Source organism: Leptodactylus fuscus, chromosome 4 (assembly GCF_031893055.1).
Source record: "Leptodactylus fuscus isolate aLepFus1 chromosome 4, aLepFus1.hap2, whole genome shotgun sequence".
In the NCBI taxonomy this organism is placed as follows: Eukaryota; Metazoa; Chordata; class Amphibia; order Anura; family Leptodactylidae; genus Leptodactylus; species Leptodactylus fuscus.
In genome coordinates this window covers 121146059-121170972 of record NC_134268.1, presented here as the reverse complement: position 1 = coordinate 121170972, position 24914 = coordinate 121146059, and the positions used below count along the sequence as shown (strand labels likewise).

At 40.1% G+C, this 24914-nt stretch overlaps 1 protein-coding gene across 2 annotated transcripts in view; it reads right to left on the bottom strand.

Annotated features, from left to right (window-relative positions):
- The window catches only part of GABBR2 (gamma-aminobutyric acid type B receptor subunit 2), a 639056-nt gene that overhangs the window by 6719 nt on the left and 607423 nt on the right, over window positions 1-24914 (bottom strand). For both annotated transcript variants that reach the window (XM_075270993.1, XM_075270994.1), the window contains exons 17-18: window positions 19381-19510; window positions 11309-11426 (exon numbers count right to left, since the gene is read on the bottom strand). In XM_075270993.1, coding sequence (XP_075127094.1) covers window positions 11309-11426; window positions 19381-19510 — 248 coding nt within the window. The remainder of the gene's footprint in view (window positions 1-11308; window positions 11427-19380; window positions 19511-24914) is intronic.

The window sequence follows — 24914 nt, the reverse complement described above, 5'->3', positions numbered from 1 at the left end:
TGCATTGCCTAAAGTAGTTGTATTATTTTTTCTGAATTTTGCCCTATGTATGTTCATTTTATATGAAACAAAAACATATCACAACGAGATAAACTGTAATTTCAGGACACATGATTGAAGCTTAATTCAGCTTGTCAGAAGACTTAATGTCCTAAAATGCTTGTGTATTGTATGTCTTACCATGACACATTAGACTTATGCCTCCAGAAAGTCATGGAGTCATATATTTGAGGGATGTCTGGACCATTAAAACTCTTGGTCAATCAGCTTGTTGTATGCTCATGGGCATCTTGTAGATGTCCTTATATCACAGAAGGAATTCTGTATAATCTACTAAAGGCAGCGATAGCACAATAAATTCTGGTAATTTTCCACACGTTAAAATCTTTTTTTGTGGAATTTCTATTGTTTGAGGTGATGTAGCTCCTCTATTTTCTTTCTTCATGAATGAACTGTGTAACTATTTCCAGTCTCATTTTCATTCTAAAGACATAGGCCGCCTTAGTTAAGTTTAACACAAGAATAAGGCTAATTGTATAGGGCTCCCGCATTCTTATTATTATCATTTTTGAAGTCACGACAAGCAGTTCTTTAAATATTCTCTTCTACTCCAACTCTACAATATGCAGATCGCTTTGAGAACTCTGTTATCAATCTTATTAAAATTTATTTAACCTACTGTAGGAAAAAACTAGCCAAAAAATTCAAAGTATATTATTAGTTGTAAGGTCTTAGAGAGCTGCTGCATTTGTATAGTTTTGAAAATACTGTGCATGTAAATGCCACTGAACCCTGAGATACAGAAGGTTTGGTCAGACAGCTATGGCTCTTATCCATATGCTGTTATCTGCTAATCAGTAGAGCTCACATTGACATCTGTGTGCATTCTATTAATACTATTAACTATATTGCCCAAAGGGCTAACAAATATCCCGTTTACACCACACTACTTGTAATATAAATAAAGCCTAATAAAACATAACTTGAATTCATCAATAAGATTTTGTATTTAAAACGTCTATACTATTGCTGTAAATATAATGTTCGATGAATAAGCTCAAAATGGAGCCAGTATTCACATGCACAGTATTGCCAAAGTTGACACGAACAGCCACTGTTAAGACTAACCTAAGAAACTAGGTGCACCCTGAAATGTATCAGCATTACAAAGTTGGCCTTTTTGTGTCTAAGTTAAAAGACGTGTCAGAAGACTGGAGTGAGTTGTAATCAGGAACGTAATGATCATGGTTGCAGGGTTCCCCGACTGCTATATATATTGTTAATGGAAAGGGGCCTGGAATTTCGCTATTAAATGCCTGCCCAGGGGAGGTGACTAAAAATAAGAAATACTCACCTTTCCTGGGATTCTGACAGTTTTCACCCTGATGTGTGAACCAAGCCTAACAGGGAATTCAGTACAGGATTCACCGTTGATAAGTGATCACTGTTTCCAGTTATATGTGCAAATGCACATACAGCTGAAAGCTGTCAATGTAGGCCATGGTTCACGGAACAAAACTAAGAAACTTTGGTGGAATACTCAACATAAGTATAAAAATAATAAACGTTATTAAACATCATTAAAATCACAGAAGGGTAAGTACCAACAGTCAAGCATAGGTGTGCCCAGATGCCAGTATCACTGATAGGGTATGACTAGAATGTACAATAGACAACAAATGAAATAATGAACAGAATATACAATGAAATAAGTACAATGATATCCCTTCTATGTATGTATGTAACTGACCAACATAGAAAATATCATGGATCAATAGTTAGAGGAGCAAATCTGGCATAGTAAGGATGTAGTCGTATTGAAAAGAAATGCTCCTATGTATTGTAAAACATCATATAAAAATATACAATGGGGGATATCAAGGAATAACTAAATGTAATAAAGTGAGGTAAGTAGACTATGCAGTACATCAATACAAATGTAGACTGGTAACACCATATAAGGAAAAGAGACTGTTATGACCCGGTCTCAGCCTGTTAGGTTCAGGCGTAGAGTGTCTGAACGGCATTCTGCGCATGGATCATCTGATGCACTGAAGGGGTATGTTCACACTAGGCATGCTGTTTCTGCAGTAGCACTCAAGCATGGATCACATAATAAGTTGCCTTGTGGATCAGTGCTTGGCCTCTGAAGGGGTTAAGTCCTCTGCAGTGCTGAGGGCTAATTACAGGCTGTGGGCAGTTCTGAGACCTGCTCTTTCCTATTTAGATTCGCTGTGCATGCTGTCTGATGCCGGTCTTAATCTTCAGTTCCTGTGTCCCCGACATGGTCTGTTTGTCTGAAGCCTACTATCTCACCTGCATCTGAGTCCTGGCCCATTCAGCTTCCTTGCTGCCTGTTCACATTATTCTGAATTACAGTTAAGTATTGAGCTTCTTTATCCAAGCAAGTTTGGAATTTTTGTAGGGTTTTTTGGTGTGTAATACTAAGTTCTGTTTTTCCTATCCCTTTGCATAGTGTCAGTATTTCTGTGTTTCACATTTATTTTATTTCCTCTATACTTTGTGTTTCCTCATATTCACTGTTAGGGCCCCTTCACACGGCGTAAGCGCTCGTCTCATTTCGAGCCATACACGCGAGCGCTTCTAAACACTTCCCATTCACTTCAATGGCAGCGCGCGTAAAGCTGGCTTTACGAGCGCTCCCATTGAAGTGAATGGGAAGTGTTTAGAAGCGCTCGCGTGTATGGCTCGGAATGAGCTGAGCGCTTACGCCGTGTGAAGGGGCCCTTAGTCCAGTCGGACACCTGTGGGGAGTTTTTTCTGTATCTTTTTCTACTCATAAATGTGACACTAGTCAGGATTTCTGTTTCACTAATAGGCGAGTTATTTCTCCGGCTGTGTTCGTGCCCACTCAGGCAAGTTAGTTGGGCCGACCTCTACTTCTAGTGTGCAAAGCAGGGTATAGGAGTATCATACACTAGCTATTCCAAACTGCTCATACTCTTGTATATTGTTTTTTCTTTTATGTTTTTCTATTTAACTTGACTGAAGTTATCAGTCAGGGGCCAGTCCATGGTCAGAGATCCCCAGACCATAACAGAGTCCGAGGCAACTGATGCCATATAGGAGGAGAAGTCAGAAGCAAGCACAGCCACAAATGAATGGTAAAGAAAGAAGTATTCAGAAAAGAACGCACATACCCATTATGAGCATATAACCGAGACCTGGTGAGGGACAGACCCATGGGAACCGCGGCCTACACTGAGTGCAAGTCATCAGCGCCTGTAGTCAGAAGAAGGAGGACACGCAATGGCTCTTCATGAATAGGTGTGTGTCAGTCAGTGTCATTTTATACTGAAGAGCATATAATACTGGGGGGGATATGTACTGAGGAGCATACAATACTAGGGAGGATGCGTACTGAGGAGCATATAATACTGTGTTTGGGAGGGGGGCATACAGAGGAGCATAAATACTGGGGGGGGTACTAAGGAGCATATAATACTGGGGAAGCATACTGAGAAGCATATAATGCTGTGTGTGGGGGTACTGAGGAGCATATAATATGGGGGGGCATACTGAGGAGTATATAATACTGTGTGTGGGGTACTGAGGAGCATATAATACTGGGGAAGCATACTGAGAAGCATATAATACTGTGTGTGGAGTACTGAGGAGCATATAATACTGGGGGGATACATACTGAGGAGCATAAATACTGTGGGGGGGTACTAAGGAGCATATAATACTGGGGAAGCGTGCTGAGGAGCATATAATATGGGGGGCATACTAAGGAGTATATAATACTGTGTGTGGGGTACTGAGGAGCATATAATACTGGGGGGATACATACTGAGGAGCATAAATACTGTGGGGGGGTACTAAGGAGCATATAATACTGGGGAAGCGTGCTGAGGAGCATATAATATGGGGGCATACTGAGGAGTATATAACTGTGTGGGGTACTGAGGAGCATATAATACTGGGGGATACATACTGAGGAGCATATAATACTGGGGGATGTGTACTGAGGAGCATATAATACTGTGTTTGGGAGGGGCATACTGAGGAGCATATAATACTGTGGTGGGGGTACTAAGGAGCATATACTGTGTTTGGGAGGGGGGCATACTGAGGAGCATATAATACTGTGGGGGGGGGTACTAAGGAGCATATAATACTGGAGAAGCATACTGAGAAGCATATAATACTATGGGGGGTACTGAGGAGCATATAATACTGGGGGGGCGTACTGAGGAGCATATAATACTGTGGGGGGTGTACTGAAGAGCATATAATACTGTGTGTGTGTGGGTGCCACTGTGGAGCATATAATACTGTGGGAGGGGCTACTATGGAGCGTATAATACTGTCTGGGGTCCCCTCACTATTTACACACAGTATCTGTTTTATAGCAGACCTGATATTAGTACAGGCTGTAATAACATTGCACGGTGAGCATTAATTATTTAAAAGTACTAAACCTTTACATTTCAGCACAAAGTTGTTTGTATTATTGAAAGCTCTGTAAAGCCCCATTCATACGACTGTATTTGTGGGTCCTTAACTGTTCACAATTGTGGATGCACACATTATTAAGGGTTAATTGCCATGTTGGCACTTTATGATAATTTAGTGGGTTTTGGGTTGCAGTTTGGGCACTCGGTCTCTAAAAGGTTTTCCATCACTGCCATAGGGTCAGGGCCACACCTCTAATGAGGCGAGGTGAAACGGTGGCCTCAGGTGGCACTCTGGAGGGGGAGGCAGCCGCGGCAATTAGATTTTTTTTTTTTTCTAAACTAGCGCAGGAGCAGCTGCTCTGAAAACATCCCAAGCGGTCCTCTTCTGCGCTGGTTATCACACTGCCTGCGCTGAGACACAGATGTCTTAGTGCAAGGTAAAGAGGAAGCAGCGGCATCAGGAGCAGCGGCGAGAACGGTAATTAACATGTTTTTTTTTTTTGTTTGTTTGTTTTTTGTTTTGTTTTATAATAGGCTGCTACCTGCTAGAGTATCCCCAGCAGGTAGCAGCCTATTTACTTACCTGCTCCTAGCTGCCCCCCGCGTCCCCTTCTAGTATAAGCCGCGGAGGGCGGTAGTGAGCAGGCCCAGGCCCAGACCGCAAACCCACTACTGGTATTATAATACTAAGGGGTATTTTCAGACCCCGAGTATAATAATCGGAGCCCCAGGGGAGGTGAAGGAACATAATAAACAGTGTTACTCTATCCAAGCAGGCTTCAGCCCTCTATGGTAATGTACGAGACGTCAGATGGTCTGGGATATTACTATACAGGCCTGTGCTAGCACTACCATACAGGCCCAGTACTAGCATATGCTAGTACTAACAACCTGAAAAGACCCCTGAGTATAATAATAGTTCATAGGTGGGCAACTGTGGGGCATAATAAAGGTTGCAGGGTCCACTGTGGCCCCTGTCACCTCTATTATGCCCCACAGCGGCCCCCCTGCAACCCCCATTATGCCCCACAGTCGAATGTGCCACAGTGGGGCATAACATAGGCTGCAGGGGCTGCTGTGGGACAGAGTGTGTGTGTGTGTGTGTGTGTGTGTGTGTGTGTGTGTGTGTGTGTGTGTGTGTGTGTGTGTGTGTGTATATATCTGTGTTGCAATCTTTACAGAGTCAAGTCACAGATGGAAGACGTGGTCATGGCGGTCCAAAGTGAAGAGATGGGAAATGTGGGAAGACCTCTCCTGTAGGTATTACTCCACAAAATATTACTGCATTGTATTCACTGTAATGTTACTAATTGCACAACAGAATTGTACTGACCCATTGAAGAAAATGAACATGTTATTTATAAAGCAAAGCCAAATGTAAAAAGCAAGATCAATGGTGGCAGTTAATCAGTAAGTACAATGTACCTAATCCTGCAATATACGAACCCCTATATATCAATGTCTATGGAAAATTAAAAAGGCCTATTTGCTAAAATAGTATCGGCACATAAGGGGTTAAATCATCAGCTGCATCTGTTACCATGGTAACTGCAGCCACCAACCAATAAGACTGCTGGATCTGAATTGCAAAAGGCAGTTGGATGCTGTCAGTTACTGCAGTGCTGGAGGAGATGGACGTTGTGCGCTCAGCTCTGCACAGGTGATAACTGTATGGTGACGTCTTTGGTAAGAGATCTGATCATATTGCTGAGGATCTTAAGACATGACCGATCATTAGACAGCACATATTACAGATAACAGCAGGGGGTGACTCTTATTAAGTGTCTATTATTAGTCACAGTTCACATGAGGTTCTCTCTACATTATTCTGCTTCATCAGTTATATAACAAATAAGAAATATTTTTATTAACGTCTTTGCTTATTTTAATAAGATTTCTTCTTGTGGTCAATGGCGTCAGTTATAATCTTAGCTCCGCTCAGTTAGGTTTAGGTTATTTTGGCGACTAGCAGGATAGCACTGTCAGCTCTGCTATTCCACATAGATATACAAGTAAGAACTTTATGATTTATTTTATATCAATATGAGAAATAAAAACTATCAGATAACATGATGGACATGACAGAGAGATCTTCTGATTAAAAAAAACAACAATGTACATTGTTATTGGGCCACTGCTCTGATATTGTACAGAAATTATCTGGTTAAACTAACTGATCATAGCTCATACCTCGAGACACTGGAGCTTAGGTGACAATAGTGGAGTCCAAAGTCCCATAAACTAGAACAGGTGCGAACAATACAATAGTATAGTACAATAAATGCAGTAAATAAAATAATACAATAATAATAGCAAAGAACAATAATGTAAAAATATAAGAGTATAATAATGGTAATAGTGATGTCGGCAATAAATTTAACAATATTTATGATTTCCTGATGTCTACCATCATTACCCCTAGTGCTGAACTGGAAGCAAGTAAATGGAATAAATAAACTAAAATAATAATGTAAAATAAAATAATATAACATGTTTCATATGTAAATCGATGTCATGTATATATTAATGTATGATATATTTATCAAGGTGCCATATGTATAATGTCCATGTTTGATATATGTAAATGTATGTCATGTACTGTATATATTTATATGTTTAGAAATATCTGTAATTAGTGACCGCATGTAATGAAGATATCTCTATATACTGACTGTGTATGGGTATATACATACTGTATAGAAATATCCATTTATATTGTATATAGCTATATCTGTGTGTATATATGTGTGTGTGTTAGATGTCTGTAAATAGTGTACACGTATGTATTTCTATGTACATTATGTATAAGGCTAGGTTCATATCTGGGTAGCAGGCTCTATTAGAAGCCTCCATTGCAGAATCAGCCTAACATTGGACTCTTCTTGTCCAATGAAATATGAGAGAACATACTGGAAACTCAGCAGTTCCTATATATATATATATATATATATATATATAATATATATATCTTTTAGTAGTGTCTACATAAAGGGGTTATGCCATTAAAGCAAGTAAAGCATGTGTGACTGTTCCAGTCACATCTATGGGGGCAACCAGAGATTGTAGTCTTGTTGGATCCATACAAGTAGTGCATGTGGGGGTTAAGTGTCTTTAATGGCACACTACTTTTAATTATATTTACTAGTATACATCTTATACACAGTATATATAACCTGTATAGATAGTCATGTCTAAGTATTTCTGGTTAGCAGCCTGTTTAATATATGCATGTATTTCTAACTATATGTAAAATGTATGTTTATATACAGTATGTGCAAGGTGTGTATCCTGTAGTTACATATGTATACACCTAAACAATTTCTGTGCAAGGGGATATATATATATATATATATATATATATATATATATATAAAATGTATGTTATGTAGTCATGAATGTATTAAAAATTGTGTAATGGGCATCTATGTTAAATGAAGTCTATCAACAGAACCCAGTGTATCACCCTAGTCATACAGATAGATGAGTCAAATAGTGTTTCCCCCTTGTGAATTACTGCCTCCATTGCCAAGATACCACAGTTTTTGTCAAAATGAAAATAAGCTTTTTGGAGCAATGAGGGTGTTCCTGATTAGCAAATTGGAGCAATTATGGTGTTGCCATTGCTCCAAAGAGCTTATTTGCATATTGACAAGAAAAAGTGAGATCTCATGGAGTCATGGAGACAGAGATTCAGAAGGGGAAAACACTGTTTGATTCAGGTGACCCTAACCTTTCTAACTTTGGGGTTAATATGCTGAGATCAAGTAACAGACTCCTCTTAAAATAACATATGTCTGGAAATAATGAAACTTAAAATGGTTGTCCAGGATTAAATTTTATTTTTAATTAGACTGGGAGAGGTGAAAAAAAAATAATTTAAAAAAACTTGGGTGTCCTCCCAGTGTGGTTTCTCTTCATAGAGAAGTGTCAGGGGCTGTTGCTCTGCATATGATTTTTAGAATTATATGCCCCACCAATATTTAGTTATTATTATTATCATCTGTATAGTATTACATCACTGTGTCATCACAGGGATAAATCATAGCCGGATGCTGTCGCTATTAGAGACTGCGGTCCTGTGATGATGCAACCTAGTCATTGGGTTCCACCATAGCTGGACCAATAGGGGCGCCTTTGCCATGATTATTTCTATTTTTGACCACTGCCCTACCAGTGTAATTATTATCCCTGTACTTTGAGTGTGACCCACTATAGGGAAAAATCACAGCAGTGCTGCTGCTGTATGTATATATTTATAGTTGCTGATGCATATTATTTAGTATTTTATTAGTTTTATTTATAGTTTTATTTAAGTGTATGGCATACAATACATTATTGAACTATTTTTGGAGTAGTTGTAGCTTGGATGGTATATAAGATAAGTATATATACTAAAAAAAAAAAAAAAAAAAAACAAAACATGATGGAAAACAAAACAAATAACCAAAAAATAACTAAAAAGATAAACAATTGAAAAATATAGAAAAAGAATTGAGCAATAATTAAGTTAAAACTATAAAATTAGAAAGAAAATGAACAAAATAATAAATAAAATAAGAATAAAAATAAAAAATGAAAAGTACCGTAATGAAAAATAAAAATTTCAAAGTGTTTTGTAGAATGTAATCAATGCAATTGTACAAAAGTAAAAAGAAAGAAATAATATACTGAGAAAAATTGGTGCACAAAAAATACATAATAGAATCATAGGGGGCAATAATAATGACTTAATTCATATATAAGTGAAATATACAGCAAAACACAAAATAAGTGAATAAAAGGTGAAATTAAAATAAGTATATGAAATATACTAATCCAAAATTGTAAAAAAAAAAAAAAAAAAAAAAAAAGTCATAAAAATGTGAAAACCCAACATATAAATGACAAAAAAAAGTTAGTTTTCATTTTCTTTGTTCTTCTTGTCTTTCTCTTTACTGAGTAATTGTGCAGGGGCTGGGAATACCAGAAATTAATGTCTAAGTATGTATGAAGGTTGTTTTTTTTTTTTTTCCTTTTCTTTTATGCAGACACGGATGGTGTTGATACAGGTCCATATGAGACACCAACCCCCCCCCCCCCCCCGATTTAGTGTCCCATACTGACTTGACAGTTTCCCTTTAATTCAATGGCATGTAATATGATTACTGAATCAATGTTTTGAGATTCAGTACCATATTGAGGTTGAGCACGAGTCACAGGATTGGAAACGCGGCTGAGCACGTGGTACCACACGTCGCAGGATTGGGCACACGGCTCAGTACACGGTACCACACGTCACAGGATTGGACAGGTGGCGCAGCACGCGGTACACCACATCGTAGGATTGGACACGCGGATCAGCACACTGTATCACACGTTGCAGGATTGGATCACGCAGCTGAGCACGCAGTACTACATGTCGCAGGATTGCACACGCGGAACCATACATCACAGGATTGGACACGCGGCTCAGCACATGGTACCACATGTCGCAGGGTTGGACACGCGGCTCAGCACATGGTACCAGATGTCGCAGGATTGGACACGCGACTCAGCAATAATGTAAAAAGAATTTCTATATACAGTATATGTTTATAGAGCCCATCAACCACTTAGTGGCCTTATTACGATGGGTCCCTACACTAACACTTTATATATAAGACAGGAGATAAACTTTTTATATTCTCACTGTTACAGTGCAGTCTATAAGAACTTCATCTCTGGGGGTCTTTTCTACAGGGGAAATGCAGCATTTTTTTTAATAAAAGTAAAGTCTTAGTGTAGGGACCCATCTGAATGAGGTCGCCGTGACGTGGCAGATGGGCTCGCACAATTTATTAAACTGTGCGCTAAGAACCTCACATTTTATAACTGTAGTCAGTGACACATGAAAGTGTAGGTGAAGATTTTCACGAGAAGTAGAAACTCGCTTGTCAGAACTCTGAATGGCTAAACACTATTTTGGGTGCATCAGTCCTCATCTAACTTACCTCGTCTTTTAATCTTCCACATTTAATTTACTTTTTAGATTGATTCAAAGGGGCATTCCAGCAAGAAATATTTAACTACCCACTGGGTAGAGGGCAAATATTAAATTGGTCCAATCCAAGTCCAGAGGCTGGTACTAGTATTTCATTTCAATGAGCCATATTAAGTGCCAGTGATTTTTAGAAAATATGCTTTCAATATACAGTATAACAATACATTTCGCTGCTGTTACATAGGAGAGGTTGTAAAAGAAGTGTTATTGCAGCCTCTAGTAGTATAAAAGTTTTGGGATTGCAAACAGCAATTTCATTGTTTATCGTAGGCGTCACTATTGGGGCATCATAATGTGTCGGCAACACTGTGGGGGCATTATTATGTGTGGGAGACACTAAGGCAATATACTGTGTGGGTAACTAAGAAGGCATCATCATTATGTTACAGAAAGAAGGGACTATAAATATGTGGGAGTACAAAGGGACTGAGGAGGAACGGGCAAGGTCATAGGGGACATGGGCAGGATTTAAGGCATGGCTTAAAATACAAAAAATTACTAATTTTTTTGCTCTTTTTATCAGGCTATATGTGTGTGGGGGGGGGGGGAGGGGGGGGGGGTAACTCATGAAACCTTTGCACTGGGTCCACCATTGTGTTAAATCTGCCTTGAATTTACCTGTCAGTATAGACTGTCAAAGTAAATTTTCCATATTTTACTCATATCTAATAACAATACTGATAATGAAATTGATGACGTGTAAAATTTCTATAAAAGTATATAAATTAGATTAGACTGAGTATAGTGCCCAAAATATTGTCTAATTGTGAGATTTAGAAGAATGGATCATTCATTTTACATTAGGTCCCCTAAAATCCCTTTTGTAGGACACATCAACAAAAAATAAAAAAGAGCCCAATCTACTTACTGCTCTGGTGAGTTAATATCTTCTATATTATCTTTGCTGGTTCTGGATGACTCTATAGTGTTCCATTGAGGAGTCATATTTTGATCATGGTGATTTTTTAAAACCGCTTTCTCGCCATCTGTAAACATGACAAATGAAGTTTATGTTACAATATAATTCTTCTTCTTAATACACATAAAATAAAATAATGCTATTGTCCCACATAACTGTACTTTTGAATAGAAATACATGGTCCGGCTACACTAGAGTTGGTACATGCTGATGTTACTACACATGTAGAAGATTTATGAAGACAGGTGTTACATTCACCAGTCTTTATATCTCACGCTCCAACAGAGAATGAGCCTAATTTAAGAGGTGGTACACAGCTTGTCATAAATCTGACAATCTTTCATGGTCATGTACCTGCACTGAACTCTATGCCAGTTCATAGCTGTATAGTGTTTTATCACAGTATGCATCTAGTCCATGCAGGGCTGAACCTGCCGTTGTCGCCGCCCAAGGCGAATGACAGAAAGCCCCCCCCCCCCGGAGGAGGGGGCGTGGCGGAGCAAAGGGGGCGGGGCTTAGCGGCGTTCACAGGCAGAGAGAGGACCTGCTCTCTGCCTGAGCGTGAGGGGAGGCCGCTGGAGCAGCTCCCCAATCCACGGCTCGGTGCTAAGCCAGTCCAGGACAGCTTGTCCTGGACTGGTTTAGGTAAGCAAAAATGCCGCCCTCCCTGGGGCCCTGACATAGCGCCGCCTGAAGCGATTGCTTCAGGTCACCTCATGGGACGTGTGGCGCTGTGTCTGTGGCGCCACTGTGATATCCATAATGTACAAATACTGTATAATTTAAGCTCCTTCATAGGTAGAATCTGATCCCACGTCCAATGTACCAGTAACTTTAATTTAAAGACATAGCAACATGAACATTTTGAGAGTGAATAACTATATAGACTTATTGGTATAACCTAACATAAATAGAAATGGAGTTTTTAAATGAAGGAATTCTGCGTAAAAGTTTGTAGTAAGGAAAAAAGAAGGGAAACCATATGAGCCAAAAATGATGGTTGCAATCTATAGTCTGAACAATGAAGTTACCTTGCACAAAATCTTTTTATCTTTCTACTACTAAACAGCAAAAGCTAATTGGAAATTCTTTAGTCTCCTTTACATTTCACATGTTTAATCACACATATTTCTAATTGTGAATGCCTTATATACAAGTCTACTGAGACTAATAATGACATTTATGTAGAGCAATAGTTACATGGCAGAATCAAGATACTGGATCTGAGGAATTTCACAGCATACCACATTTTTTCTATTGGGATTTTATTAAACTACATATACTTATAATTGAGAACAGATTGTCTTCTTCTCACTCTGCCTATGCAGAGATAATCTTTGAAATCTGTCAACAGAAAGCTGCTAATGTTTTTTTTTTTTAATGTAGATTGTGAGCCTCATATAGGGATCACAATGTACATTTTTTAATTTTTTTTTTCCTATCAGTATGTCTTTGTAGAATGGGAGGAAATCCACACAAACATGGGGAGAACATACAAACTCCTTGCAGATGTTGTTCCTGGCGGGATTCCAACCCAGGACTCCAGCGCTGCAAGGCTACAATTCTAACCACTGAGCCACTGTGTTGTCCCAAAGCTGCTAATCTTTTGACATTGCATTAGTGTTGTCGCCCAATGCCATTCTTCCAGCTGTGACTGGCATTTTCAACCTCTGCCTGTATCATGGCATACTGTAAGGAACTGTGCGTTTGATTTAAATATCCATAAAAACCTGATTGCACCTGCATTGCTTGATCTACTACTGCATCTGAATAAAATAGAATAGCACCCAGACTTCATATCTGCAGACGAGAAGAGAAAACTCTACATCCTACTGGGAGAAGAAGAGGCCACTGTGGAGATCGCTGCCCAATACGTGTCCAGCTGTCACCAAATAAGAGGAAGATGAGACCCCACGAACTGTTATATTTATCCCAAAACACCCACCCCACCCCACCTCCCCATACAGCAGTCACCAACGAAGAGGAAGATGAGACTCCACGGACTGTTATACCCCAAACCAACCGCCCCGCCCCGCCCCACCCCACCTCCCCATATAACGGTCACCAACGAAGAGGAAGATGAGACTCCATGGACTGTTATACCCCAAACCACCCACACCACCCCCACCACTCACCCACCCGAGTCCAACTCTCCCCCTCCCCCCCCACTCTACTAGCTTTGGCAATGCCAAATATCTATTCGGACGTGCCAATAAAGCTTTTTTGATTTGATTTGATTTGATTTGAGCACCAAAAGGTTATGGACTGTTGCTCAGTGGTCAAAGGTGTTTTCAGAGGAAAGTAAATTTTGCATTTCATTTGGAAATCAAGATCCCAGAGTCTGGAGGAAGAGTGGAGAGATCGCTATACACAATCCAAGCTGCTTGAGGTTTAGTGTGAAGTTTCCACAATCAGTGATGGTTTGGAGAGCCATGTCATCTGCTGGTGTAGGTCCGCTATGTTTTATCAAGACCAAAGTCTGTGCAGCTGTCTACCAGGAAATTCTAGAGCACTTCATGCATCCCTCGGCCGACAAGCTTTTTGGAGATGGAATTTTCCAACAGGACTTGGCACCTGTCCACACTGCCAAAAGTACCAAGACCTGGTTTAATAAACACGGTATCACTATGCTTGATAGGCCAGCAAACTCACCTGACATTTTGTAGAGGTATTGTCAAGAGGAAAATGAGACACCAGACCCAACAATGCAGATGAGCTGAAGGCTGCTATCATACAACCTGGGGTTCCATAACACCTCTGCAGTGCTACAGGCTGATCTCCTCCATGCCACATTGCCGCATTGATGCAGTCATTCATACTGTACATACTTTTCATTTGGCCAACATTTCTGCGTTAAATAATCTTTTTACAGTTGGTCTTATATAATATTCTAATTTTCTGAGATAATGACTTTTGGGTTTTCCTTGGTTGTAAGCCATAATTATCAACATTAACAGAGAGTAACACTTGAAAAAGTTCACTCTGTTTGTAATGACACAATATAATATAAGGGTTTCACTTATTCAATTGAATTACTAAAAAAAAAAAAAAAAAAAAAATTTTGATGATATTCCATTTTATTGAGAAGCACTAGTATTTGTAGTCACAAAGGAATGTTTCTGTTCTTACTAAATAACGACAGACATTTGTAAGGCCGGGGCTCCACGAGACATCAACACTGCGATTTGCCCGCAGTGGAGATGCTGTGGGAAAAATCGCGGCGTTTTACAGTGCAAGCAAAAGGGATAGGATTCATGTGAATCCCATGCCCACTTTGCGGAAGAAATCGCAGCACAGACACTCTGCGATTTGCAAAGCCGTTGCTGCTTTGCAAATCGCAGCATGTCAATTATATCTACGGAAACGCTGGCGGCTTTCCTGTAGATATAATGTTAAGAGAAAGTCCGCAGAGGAAAACTCTGTGAACTTTCTTAAACGTGCTGCGGAAAAAAAACCGCAGTGCGTTCACACCGCGGTTCTTTCCGCAGCGCTTTAGCTCTGCAATTACGGCCCGTGGGGCCTTAGCCTAATACAGTTTTCTCACACAAGGGACTAAAATTGTAGGGACTGTTGTGGAGTAGGGGCGTTCGTGGCTGCCATATAGTCGTTCATTTACAACACCCACAAAGATCTGCTGTCTTATGGGAAGCCATGTACTTTTGGCATGTGAAAGGAAACTCCAGTACCCAGAGGAAACCCATGCAAACATGGGACCAAAGCATACACTTGACTTGCTCTGTCTTCAGATTCCTACTGCGGTCACAAGATCATACATTAACTCTTTTTGTAGAACTGAGATAAAGCAACACTGACATAAACTGTTGCACTTGTGAGACTCCTTTCTAATTCTCTGTTACAGCAAAAACACACAAATAAGGTTCTAATTTGATCTCCATCTTCATATTCCATGCCTTCTTCACATACAGTATTGTATGGTATTAAAATAGTGGAGTCCATTTCTTTGATGCAAATGTTTGCATGTTTGCAGGTTCACCACTAGGTGGAGATGACTACCAGAGGGATAATATTGTGAAGCTACGATCTGCTATGTATTCCTCTATGTATTTAAAGGGAAAAACTAAACAAAATTCTATTCCTTCTAATATTGTGTTTGTAGAAATCTGTGAATATTGAAGTTGACCTTCATTCAAACGTGTTCTTAATTAATATAGAGTGGGTAGTTTTTTTTTTGTGTCGGACATATTCATTATACATATAGTAAGATCCAAATAGGAGTATACTGTGTGTATAGGACTACATAGTGCATAATACCGTATATGACTGCCTAGACCAGTGATGGCGAACCTTTTAGAGACCGAGTGCCCACACTGCAACCCAAAACCCAAAAAATTTTCGCGGAGTGCCAACACGACAATATAGACTTAATACTATGCGGATCCACAATTGCGGACAGTTACTGACCAAAAATTACAGTCATGTGGGGCTTTACAGAGCTTTCAATAATACAAACAACGTTGTCCTGAAATGTAAAGGTCTCGGCATTTGGTACTTTGAACAATTAATTTTCACTATTTACATCGCACAGGATCTGTTTTATAGTTACCGTGTAATATTCTTACATCCTGTACTAATATCACGTCTGCTATAAAACAGATACTGTGTGATATAAATAGTGAGGGGACCCCAGACAGTATTATATGCTCTGCAGTGGGCCCACCACACAATATTATATTCTCCACAGTACCACAGTAGCCCCCCAGTGTTATATGCTCCGCAGTAGGTGTCCCCCCCCCACAGGATTATATGCTCCACAGTGGCATCCACACACAGTATTGTGTGCTTATAAATAGCCCCCCCCCCCAGTATTATATGCTCTTTAGTACACCCCCCAGTATTATAAGCCACCCCAGTATTATAAGCCCCCCAGTATTATACACTCCCCCCAGTATTATAAGCTCCCTCAGTATTATACACTCCCCCCAGTATTATACACTCCCCCAGTATTATACACCCCACCCAGTATTATAAGCCCCCCCAGTATTATACACTCCCCCCCAGTATCATACACCCCACCAAGTATTATAAGCGCTCCCCCCAACATCATATACACAGTGAGCCACTCTCATACTCACCCCTGAAGAGCCGCCAGCATCCACCTTCTTGTCACTGGCGGCGCTGATGACGTCATCGCGCCCGCGTCGGGGCAGAGGTCAAACTCTGCAGCCAGTGTAGGCCGCGGTCGCGCGATCCGCGGCCTACCCTGACAGCTTTCAGCTGTATGTGCATTTGCACATACAACTGAAGGCAGTGATCGCTCATCAACGGGGAATCCTGTACCGGATTCCCTGTTGGTGAGCGATCCAGGCGACCGCACGCGTGCCAGCATGGAGGGCTCTGCGTGCCCTCTCTGGCACGCGTGCCATAGGTTCGCCATCACTGGCCTAGACAAATAAGACTGACTGCCTTCACTTTCCTCATTCCCCCCCCCCCCCCACACTGATAATGAACACCAGGCATGCTCTTTATTTTAATGTGACAAATAATGCTGACCTAATTTTTTGTCAACCTTGACCATTTTCTGTGTCACCTTTTTTTTTTAAATATGGGTTTGATCAAATAAAGTTGCTGAAGCAGGTGGCAATATTGCAATGTACGTGTTCCAGTTAGAAAGGGCTAAAAGAAAGTTATTTGGAAATTAACAAATACTCAGAAAATCATTAAAGGAGTTGCAGAGATGTGCTGATACTATACAGTTAGTCACATCTGTCTGGAAATTCACTGGGATTCACTGTACTGATATCAGCAGTACAGTATATTGGCAGTTATCAACCAGACTATAGTTATTTTATCTTTTTAATTATTTGCTTTTCTTCTTATGTAAAGTTGTGCTTGTAAATGTTTGTATTTCAAGCAGAATTTGTAAGGCTAGCTTTACATCATGTTTAGTCTTTGGGGCTTTCTCAAAAACAATATTTACACATACTCCATAATGGATCATTTACTTTCATTGGGATGTGGGTTACAATAATTTGCCCTCTTTTCCTTGTTTTAGCAGTTTTTTGGCCAAAGAGTATAATGCAAAAACTAAGGAAATCAATGGCATGCATGTCTAAATAAGTCGAAAGTATTAAAATGTTAAAATGTATACCATAAAATCATTTTCAGAAATACAATCATATGCTCAATAGAAAGCCCCAACAGAGAGCTAATTGTAATGTGAATCTAGCCAACTATCAACCGAGTGATTTGACAAAACATGCCTGTTACTTTAATGTGTTTCAGATGAAACTGCTTTCCATCACAGAATGACACATTTCTACCAACAGATTTGTGTACCAATGTACATCACAAAAAACAGTAAGGCTAAAGCCCCACATAGCAAAAACGCAGTGTTTTTGCCACTGCGGAAACGCCATGGCAAAAACTGCTGCATTTTACAGTACCTGCAAAGTGAATGAGATTCCAGTTAATTCCATCCACACATTGCAGAAAAAAAATCTTCCGCACAAAAACAGTTTTTTCAAAAACGCCCATGCATTTTTAAAATTGAAGCATGTCAATTATACCTGCGGAAATGCTATACTCGCGTTTTCCATATAGGGTAGAAAACCTGAAAAGGAAAACTCTGCCAAAAAACTATGAAAAACGCTGCAGAAAAAAAAACACATGCGTTTCTGCTGGGGGGGTTTTTGTTTTGTTTTTTAGAGCATTTTTTGTTGTGTTTCGCTATGTGTGGCCTTAGCCTAATGAACTAAACATCTTCTTCGTGATTCACCATAGGGATGGACTGCCTTTTTTCATACTTTAATTTTTTGTCAACTCCACTTGAAACATAGTTGTTCTGAAGGTAAATTTTGGCCTCATTGTTCCACATTATTTTGTTGCAGATTGAAACTGGCCTGGGACTATACTACTTGGCACTATTAGGGTGCATTCACACTACGTAACGCCGGGCGTGTATGAGAGCCGTACACGCCGGCGTTATAGCAGGGCTGCCGAACACTTCCCATTCACTTCAATGGGAGCGCTCGTAACAGCGGCGTTTACGAGCGCTCCCATTGAAGTGAATGGGAAGTGCTCGGCAGCCCTTCTGTAACGCCGGCGTGTACGGCTCTCATACACGCCCGGCGTTACGTAGTGTGAATGCACCCTTACAGTGCAGCGCTGGAGTCCTTGGTTCAAATCCAACCAAGGACAACAACTGCATGGAGTCTTATCTTATCTTATCTTGTGTATGTAAGGTTAAGAAAACAACTATAGCTATTGTATACCATTGTATGCGGGCTGCACATCTGTCCCACACTCTTACAGCTGACATTATATATTAATATCACAAAAGCATTATAGAACAGTTTAGTGCATTGCCTTTATAGAGTAGATAATTAAAAGTTAAACATTTTTGCAAATATAAGTAATTAAACATTTTGCAGAGTTTTAAAGATTTTCTCTAAATATCTTGTGATCACAGTCTGTTGTCTTGAACGGTTGCCAGTGGATACGACCATGAATGCAGAAACTTTCTAAGGTCAGAAAATCAGCCATGATTTCCTTATTGTGACCGGGATATCTTCTCATACATGTAGCGTCCCTGTCTGATAACCCAGCTACAATAAGAAAATCATAGCTGGGTTCCTGACAAGTCCCAGACCATAGAAAGTTTTGTGGTCGTACATTGGCAATCGATCAAGATAACAGACTGTCACCACTAAGAAAGTTAGAGAAAATCTTTAAAACTTTGCAGAATTTTTAATTACTTATATTTGCAAAAATGTTTAACTTTTAATTATCTACAAATCTAGATATGATTATGTTCATGGGAATACCCCTTTAAGGCTGAGGTCCAATGTGTTGTAAACGCAGCCATAATTATGGTGTAAACACCTGCGCAATGGAGTCATAGTGCCAGCTTCTGCATTCACATGACCGCCCTGTCGATCTAGGTAAATATAGATTTTTGGTACAGTAAGTAATTTAGAAGGTAGGTGGGGGAGGGGGGCCAGGGGTGTTTAGCTTAGATTAGAAAGATCTATTTATCCCGGACAACCCCTTTAACATCATACCTTTGTTGTCTGTGAAGTTTCGTATACTTAGTATATCATTCAAATCCTGGTAGTGGTTCTGTTTGATATAGGTTGTTTTCTCTGGAGTATCTTGAAGTTGCATTGTAACTTCCTCAAGGTCTTTGTCCAGCTGTAAATTTTGGAAAATTTTTGTTAATATTTGTTATCGTATAATAGACTGCAAGGACACAGATATAATAGAATAAAGTTTGCAAGTTTGGCACTAACTGAAAGTGATAGTGATAAGAAAAGACTTTTCCATCATTGACAATAGCAGTGAAGGATAATGTAATAGGACATTTTATAACTATCACATTTTGGATAACAGCGAACTGTTGAAGCCTTATTAAAACTGGACCGTTCTTCAATCCATTTCAGATAATGGCATCCTGGATTGTACATGTATCTAGAGCACATTTAGTGGTGTCTACAAACACAACTAAATTATTCATAAGAAGTGACATTATTTCTCAGACTACAAAAATATACTGATAGCTAAATTTGCTTCCTACGAAATTCCCCCACTATTGAATCACTGGACTCTGTACAGTGCTGTGTAATGTGATGGCACTATACAAGTGTGAAGTAAATCTATACATTAATAGAACTTCTGCAATTGGTTAAACTGACAAATAAAACCAGCAAAAAGTAATTAAGAAAAGTTATTCAATGGCTATTCATTGGTTTTTGTTGACTTCTGTGATAAGATTATTTATTTTGCTGACGTTAGGTTCAAACAAGCATTGGGGTTTCTGTTTTTCGGGTCTACTTGTGGACAATCCACATAAAAAGCAGTTACCTGTGGAATCCCTGAACCCCATAGACCTCATGGGGTCTGCTGGGTTTCCACCCTATACTGTTTGCAGGACTTTTCTCTAAGCTTTTTTCAAGCATAATGGGGAACGCAATCCCCAAACAATCACCAATGGTGTGAACTGTAGCCTTACTAGTATAGCACCAACATATTCACTAGTGCTTGTACACACACTGTCCCATATAAGGCTCACAATCTACATTCCCTATCGGTATGTCTTTGGAATACAGGAGGAAACTGGAGTAGATGGAAAATACCCACAGAAACATGGGAAAAACTCCATGTTTGTGTGGGTATTCTCCATGCAGCTGTTGTCACACTGCAAAAGTTCAGGTTAACTCTGCTATAGCTGTATAACGCAAGCTATAATTCACACAGAAATCCATAGCTATATATACTGGAAAATATTTACTACTTCTTCCAAAGTACAAATAGTGTTGATTTCTGTCAGGGCTGGACCTAGCCTTTCTGCTGTATGAAGTGAAAACTGAAAAGGTACCTGAACATAATATATCACCCCTCCTGAATATAGGCTGGGAATTATATCCAATATATAGGACAAGAGCTGTGGTACTGTGGAATATCTACTGTATATACACTGAAACCTCTCCAAAAGACCACCTGCTTCACAAGACCACATTTCTATGGCGAATTTTCTATTTTCAATAGTAACCAACTGCTTTAAGACCAACCTCTAAGAAAAACACTTTTTAATGAAATTTGGGTTTGTAGTCTAAATGAAGTTTCACTGTGTATAGAATAAGAGCACATACTGAGAAATACACACAACAAACAGATCAAAATAAGTCATATTGTGCAATGTACATATATACAAAATAATAGCAGATAATGAGAATTAGACTGAGGCCCCACGTTGCGGAAAAGCAGCTTTTTTTGTCAAAGATTTTGCTGTGTTGAATCAAAACCAGGAATGAACTGAGCAGAAGGTGGAAGTATAATTTTGTCTATAAAGGCTATCCGGAAAGTACGTACACACACTGAAAGGGTGGACTTTAGCCGGTATATTGTCAGGATCTGAGTTGTTTATAAAGTGTGTTTTTGGCAGTGTTCGTCTGGTGTCCTGTGGTTCTTTGGTCGGTTCGCTTTGCCACTGAGCTGTTGGGATAGTGGTTGGATATCTGCCACAGTGTCTACTTGAGCTTGCTTTGTGTATAGGTGGATGTGAGCTTCAGGCATGTGTAATTGTCGACATCCTAGCAAGTCTTTACAGGGTCTGTAAAAGGCTGACTGTTGGCTTCAGTCCTCGCCGGTTTTCGTGGTTACCAGCTAGGATTCTTGGTCCAGTCTTGAAGGAGAGTTTAGTTGGAGTTGTACGGTTTCTGGAGCTGAATTGGAAGTGGTGTGAGTTTTTTTTCTGTGTGAGAGTTTGCTTTTCCCTCATACATTCCTACTCAACCCCTGTCCTGCATTTTTTTTTTTTGCTGCCTGTCACTGTTTTGGTATTAGTGAGTTTCTGTTTTGGGTTTCAGTTTTGTTTTGCTCCTGTCCTGTTATTCCCTTTCCTCACTACTCCACTCCTCCTGTCCTCAATTCTTGTAGTGTGTTTAGTGGTTGTGCTGCACCTGTTATTTCTCCAGCATGTCCCATCCTAGTTAGTAATGTTTGCAGCTGCACTTATCCTTTCGCTACGGGAGACCGCCTCTAGTTTCCCAGTCCCTAGCCTCTTTCAGCTCTCATCCTACCTGTCTGTTAGGTCTTCGTGCTTAGAGAGCCAGTAGTTTTTGGGGCCAAGCTTTGCTCGGGTACAGCTGACCAACACCCTCAGGCAGGGCCTAGTCAGCTGTCGTAGTGCTAGGGACAGCTTCCCTACCCCATTTCCCTAGTAGTGCTAGCACCATCCAGTACCACGGTTGTAGGGCATTGGGCATATGAAGCGTTTTTTATTCATGAATATGTGACCGGAAATTGCCCGTGGTGGTGCTGCAGGTAGACCGATACAGAGAATATAAGCTAGTAATTGTGAATGTAACAGAAATTCTTGTGGGAACATTGTCAAGTCCGTTGTGTATTATCAAAACAAATAGTGAGTGATGCACCTATCTCAAAATTTAGACCAAAAAACAAGAAGTGCACTAAAACATAACCTTTAATAGTAGTGATTAAAAGGCAAAAGGACCCTAAGATAATAAGGTCCTAATAACTAGGGCTTCTAATGAGTGTGGCATTGAAAAACTAGCAGCTGGTCATGTGTACTGTAAGTTCCTTGCATAAACAATTGGCAGGGTCCCCTTTAAGCCAGTATACCTCCCCTCCCCATCCAGAGGAATTGGCTAAATTTCGGAAGGGAGACCCACTTCCACAAACATATAGAACAAAAACAGACACATAGAATTGCAAGCACTGGTGAACAAGACCAGCACTTCACACAGCCCGCCTACTGTTCAATGGCTGTACATCAGAGCCAGCCAAGCGCTTTGTACACCAAGCTCGTATTTTTGAGCAGAGGTGCTTGCCCATGACCAGGGCGGCAGCCTTATGGCCTACTAAAATTACATATATCTGCCTCTGATGAACCAGAATACTGGGGAAACGCGTCAGGTGGAGTATTGTGTGGCCTAATGTGTGTTAGTGTTATGCTATGTGTGTGTCATTAGTGGTGTAGGTAGTATTGCCTTACATCAACTGCAGCTGTGTGAAGTGATGGTCTTGTTCACCAGTGCTTGCAATTCTATGTGTCTGTATTTGTTATATATGTTTGTGCAAGCCAATTCCTCTGGATGTTATATTAGTGTGGAGGTATGCTGGCTTAAAGGGGACCCTGCCAATTGTTTATGCAAGGAACTTACAGTACACATCACCAGCTGCTAGTGTTTCAATGTCACACTCATTAGGAGCCCTATTTATTAGGTCCTTATTATCTTAGGGTCCTTTTGCCTCTTAATTACTACTATTAAAGTTTATGATTTAGTGCACTTCTTGTTTTTTGGTCTAAAGTCCGTTGTGTATGCAACGCCTGTGCCAACCTGCGAAGAGCTCGTGAACCGCATCCAGACTGCGTTCGTTGCAGTGAGGGCATGCCAGGAGTCTGTGAATGGGTGCATCAATCCATCTCCCGGTGTTGCACTGCTTGCATTGAGACAGGCGGCGAGCACCAAGCAATTCTTTTAAATAAGTAACAGTGATTAAACTGATTTCCCATTAATGATTCCCATTCTTTCTTTCTCCTTTCACATGGCGCAGCAAGGGATAGGAATGCCACAACTGTGCATTTCTTGTCACATGTTCATTAATTTAAAAAAAAAAAAAAAAAAAACGCTTCATATACCGGATAAAGTCCAGCCTTTCATTTTGTGTACTTACTTTCTGGACACCCTGTATATTTACCATTCAAAGTGGTAGTGGTACTGGAAGAAGTGGTACTGGATAGTGTCTCTATATACAGGGCAATAGAAGTACTATTGTATTATTGTCTGTAAATATAGGGCAATAGGAGTAGTACTATTTCTATATAAAGTAGAACTCTAATGCTTAGAAATCACATGTATAATTATAAGGGAATGTTCTGATGGCTGATTGCCAGAAATTTGGCTTAAGAATCCCTATTTTGGGACACTTGCCAGACTTATCTGCCTGATCACAGGTCTCTGTAGCTTTGTCTCTGTTCTGTTTATTATCTCCTTTTGCTGTAACCTCACTTTTAAATAAACTTTCCTCTGCATTATCCATCTGAGATACAGTTTATCGCTTGGTTTTGTGTAAAAATTTTCAAAACAGTTGGAGATTGCTCAGGGTTGTCCAGCAGCTTCAGTTCCCTCTCAAGTCAGAGACAAAGCTGCCACAGGTGAGATTTCTTACCAGTCACTCATTTCCTCCTGGGTAGCATGTCCAGATCATGCTTGTCGCATAGCTGGTCTAAGACTACTTCTACAAGGACAACAGTGTATTTGCTGATGTACAGAGACTAAAAGTGTATCTGGTGTTGCACCAATCCTTCCATTTAATATTAAGACGCACAATGGTTGTACTGTACATAGGACAAGGAAGGCATCTGTAGACTGTATCCAGTCATTCAGATGGAAAAGGCAGACAGTGACAGTGAAGAAGAAAGAATTGAGTTAGATAACTGTGTTCTCCTATAACAACACAGAAAGCTTGTGCGTATACAATAAGGGAGGGAGACAGCTAACCTGACGGTGGAGCTGGAGCATTGGGAGGTCAGACTGCAGCTGCTCCCCTTGCTCCATAGGGAAAAATGATTTGATCCCACCTTAGAAAGGAGATTTGTGAAGCAAACTAGATTGTCACATTCCCCGGTCCAAATTTGAGTGGTTCACCTAATTCCTTAATGTCATGATAGTCAACTCACTATACTTGCTCCCAAAGGACACTGCAAGGTTACCGGCTGGATTTTGGGATACTGACAGCATGGACGTGGAGTAAGACGGTCCTTTTGTAGATGTATTCCTTAAAGGGATTGGCCACTTTCAGACCAATATTGACAAACAAATGTACAATAAAAAGATACAATTTTCCAATATACTTTCTGTATCAATTCCTCACGGTTTTCTAGATCTCTTCTTGCTGTCATTCATTCTGTTACTTCTAGAGGATAAAACTCTGGCCATGGTCATGTGATGTACGGTCCATGGTCATGTGATGAGCACACAGGTGCACAGCTGATTACCAGGCAGATGTCTGATTACTGTGCTGTGACTGTAACGAGAGGCACCTGTGTGCTCATCACATGACCATGGACCGT